Source organism: Anoplophora glabripennis, unplaced genomic scaffold (genome assembly GCF_000390285.2).
Source record: "Anoplophora glabripennis isolate ALB-LARVAE unplaced genomic scaffold, Agla_2.0 scaffold1115, whole genome shotgun sequence".
Classification (NCBI taxonomy): domain Eukaryota; kingdom Metazoa; phylum Arthropoda; class Insecta; order Coleoptera; family Cerambycidae; genus Anoplophora; species Anoplophora glabripennis.
In genome coordinates this window covers 40,850-44,969 of record NW_019417426.1, presented here as the reverse complement: position 1 = coordinate 44,969, position 4,120 = coordinate 40,850, and the positions used below count along the sequence as shown (strand labels likewise).

The 4,120-nt window shown below is 31.1% G+C and overlaps 1 protein-coding gene across 1 annotated transcript in view; it reads left to right on the top strand.

Moving 5' to 3' along the window:
• LOC108914782 (homeobox protein CHOX-CAD) overlaps positions 1 to 2,214 on the top strand; it is a 66,779-nt gene extending 64,565 nt beyond the window's left edge. The window contains exon 2 of the mRNA XM_018720663.1: positions 1,353 to 2,214. Within this exon, the coding sequence (XP_018576179.1) occupies positions 1,353 to 1,768 (416 nt within the window). The 3' untranslated portion in view covers positions 1,769 to 2,214. The remainder of the gene's footprint in view (positions 1 to 1,352) is intronic.
• Positions 2,215 to 4,120: the final 1,906 nt, after the last annotated feature.

Below are 4,120 nucleotides of genomic sequence, written 5' to 3'. Positions count from 1 at the left end.
ATATATTGATAATATTCTAAACATAAGGGCTAGTTATGCCCTTTAGGGAGTAGTTTGTTACCAAAATAAATGTACCAAATTAAAAAAGACATATTTACTTAAGAAATCAGCTATAGCTTAATATTAGTTATAAAATATTCAGATGATCTTATATCATTTTTCAGGAGCAGAATTGTTCATAAAACATTTTGTTATTAAATAATTATCAAATAAAAAAAAACGAAAAATAATAAAGAATGTCCCAAAAGGGACGCAAAATTTCATACAAGATTTTATTAATTAAAAAGTTAGCAAAGTTTTTACATAGTTTGAAAGGGTAGATATTGCTATTAAATATGAAAGATGATATCGGACAGATTTCTCCGTGACTCATTTGGAGTCGACATTTCTTTTAAGAAAATTCTGTATCACACTTTCAAATTGTTTCAATTCCTGGGTTAGCGGAATCTTGAAAAGATGCAGATGTATATCTTTTGTTAAAATTCACTGCATTGTTGCATTGTTCACTGTTAGGTTACAGGAATTTCGCCCACACTATCATTCACCCTAGCAATATTTTCGGCTCAACGGTTAGTACGAGGCCGACCTGTTTCTTTATTGTCTGCAATATCTGTAATATTTATTAAAATTTGGCAACTAATCTTTTCACAGTTGTTTCATTGAGGCATTCCTTCTACCGAAAATTTCAGGTAATTTGCGCACAATCTCAGCTACACACTCATCTTACTTAATTAATGAATTTTCACAATTTTCACTAGCTCATCCGTCATACAGCGCTCTATTTTCTCTAACCGCAACGTGTTTAGTACAGCATGTAAATCCTGCATTACTTTTGGAACATCCTTTATTGTATATAATAATGTACCTATTCTATATCATTTGTACTAATGAAAAAAACACGTATTTGCCTCTCATTGAAGTTATTAAATAATATTTCCAACCTTAAAAAAATTAACTTATAGTCGTGGCCCTAGTTATGTTGGCCGCTTTATACAAACACATGAAATTTCAGTCAATATTAAACGAGTTTATGTAGCATAACTTCATTTGACTAGATTTAAAAAAAAAACAGATAAGATCTAATAACAACAATAAAAAATATATCTCATAAAATATTCTTGCTTTATCCCGTGAATGTAGCAACCGATCAACCCACTTGCGATACGTTCAAAGTATTATTAGTAATATCTTTTTGTGAAGTGATTGCTATTAAAATTGATGTTAAACCCAGTGATACAATTAGACGGTAAAATAAAGCAATAATATTTTAAGGTGACTGTAATGTTTTAATAAATTTTAGTCATACCTACATTTAATGTATTTTATTTATTAACACTTAAATTTTGTTGCAGGAAAGACAAGAACCAAGGATAAATACCGAGTTGTGTACACGGATCATCAAAGAATTGAATTAGAAAAGGAATTCACTTTCAACAACAAATATATCACAATAAGACGGAAATCGGAACTAGCCTCAAATTTGGGTTTATCTGAAAGGCAAATTAAAATATGGTTCCAAAACAGAAGAGCGAAAGAACGTAAACAGAACAAGAAGCGTGTAGAAGAAAAGAATCAAATAGATATAGTAAACAGTTCGCCATACCAGCAAAACATCATGAATCAGCACCAACAAATCCAGCATTTAGATTTGCAAAACCAACAGACCATTCTGCCCAATATTGTACCTCCTTCCTCCGTAGTTATGCAGAGATTTATGGAAAACAATGCTATGAAATTAGAAAACAGTGAGAATGAACAATTAGGTTAAGTACATCCATTTTTTAACATCTTATAGATCTGTTTTATCTATAAATGTATGACAGCACCCGATGACAAGAAATGAAATATTTTATTGGATTTGATTTATTCATTTAATTTTTATCGAAAATTAAAATGTTATTTCGATTTCTACCAATGGGTGTTTGTCCCCGTCCGATTTTCAAGTGCAATTTTTTTCATTAGTGCAATTTTAAACTCTGAAAGAGAATTATACTAGTTTGTTTATTAAGTTATACTATATAATAATTATATGTGTGATTCGATATAATTAGATTCTTTAAGTTCTCATGTGTGTACGTCTGTAAATGGTATAATTTAACTTTTTCCAGTACTTTTATGCTGGAACAATTTCAGTGATATAAATTGACAAAATTATAGTTTGTCTTATTTAAGTTATAAGTAAAGTATATAATAGTTCCTCTACAATAATAAATATTTGTCTTTTATAACATGACTTTTATTTTTAACATAACCCGAAAACTTTTTAATAATTACATACTGTTACCCTGCCATTTCTTATTTTAATAAGGAATCCGGTTACCGGATTCCAGTGACCGCATGTCACGCATGTTACGACATTAAGTGACCGCATGTCACTGGATGTCGTACCCCTGCACCTCGTACCAAATTTGGAGTTAATTAATATTCAGAAATTCAATTCAATTCGATAGATTCAGGATTTATCCAAAAGAAGAATTTTTGAATATACAAAAAGTAAAAAGGGCAGTTCGAAAATGATTTTAAAATACACTTCTGCACGGCACTGGAATCTGGTACACTGTAAAACCTGACCTTACCCAAGGCGAAGCATATTTTATATTAGCAAATTCAACTGTTTTTGTCGCTATTGTTATTATTAATTAATAAAATAATTTCACATACCTGATGTTACAACAACTGTTCAAAATTTTGTTCACCGACGTGTAAACACATTTGGGCCCGTCGTCACAGTTTCTACGAACTAACACACGTTTCTGGTTCTTGTCCGTTTTGAACTCGTAAGTTATTGGCAGCAGCTCTAATACGTTCACGTAATTCATCAATAGCGTCCACTTCGGTGCGGTACACTTCATTTTTTAAATATCCCCACAAAAAGAAGTCCAAAAGGTCTCAAGTATGATACGCCATACTGTTGATTGGGACGCTCCTTGCACTTGTTGAGCGATTTGCCTAGTACTTATTCGGATATTCTATTCAACAATCTCTAAAATATGTTCCTCAGCTGCTGCAATACGCCGTGGACGATCTAAACCTCAATTTCTTTCAAAATTCGGTTGCAAACTTCCCGTGCCATGCCCGCTTTGCACTGCCGTGGTAAAAGCATTTGGCACATGTCTACTGAAAAGCTACTAAATCATTTTGTCTTGCTTCACCATAAATTAAAACAATATCCATCAACTCCGTAAGCCATTTTTGACATTTGAACTAATGTAAATACTATCGCAACAACGATTAAACTAAAATCGGATTTCAGTATTCGGAATCGCACAGTGCACAACACGAATGATGCTAGAGACTAAAGTATCATAGCGATGTAAAGGTTGCAAATAGTACAACTTCAATAATTTTTTTCTCGGAAACTGTAAGGATTTTACGAAAATTTTTTTTACGATATTGACTCCATTTTTCATGACGCATCTATTCTCAATTTTTTTTGGATAAGTTGTGAATCACCCTGTATTTGGCACGACATGTTACCACCTTAATTAAGTATTTCACTATTAAGGCTGGCGTTTTATATACAAGAAATCCAATTTTTAGTACCTAAGCCAGTGATAGAACAAAAAAGTCCATCTCAATTATAGAAATGTTAAAATACAAGGATTCCTTTAATTTTCGCAGCGAAATATCAGGGAAAAGTGTTAAAAAGTGTGTTTTCAACACCCTATATCTCACAAAGGAAGCGTTCTAAGACCTACGTTTATATGAACTTTTATTATTAAAAAATGATTCTCTATCAATTGTTAAAATTCTACCACAAAAAACTGACTCACCTGTTATTATTATTTGAATTAGCTTAACATTTTAAAAACAAAATAAGAAAGCGAGAGCTAATAATAAAACATATAAGTATTAAAAAAAAGATTTATATTACGTTAAATATAACTTTCTTGTATTTTGAAGTACTATTATTATAATTTCTATCATACTAAAATGCCCTATTAATCTCTGGGAATTCTGTATTATGCAGTATTAGTAATGTCTTTAAATACTTTTCAGCAAATTCAAATTTTATTCTAGCTTTGTAACCAATCCGTGTTTTAAAAATTAGGAAATAATAATACTCGTATATGTACGAGGTTTGATAAAAAAGTGATGGATATTGTTAATTTTCCCAGAA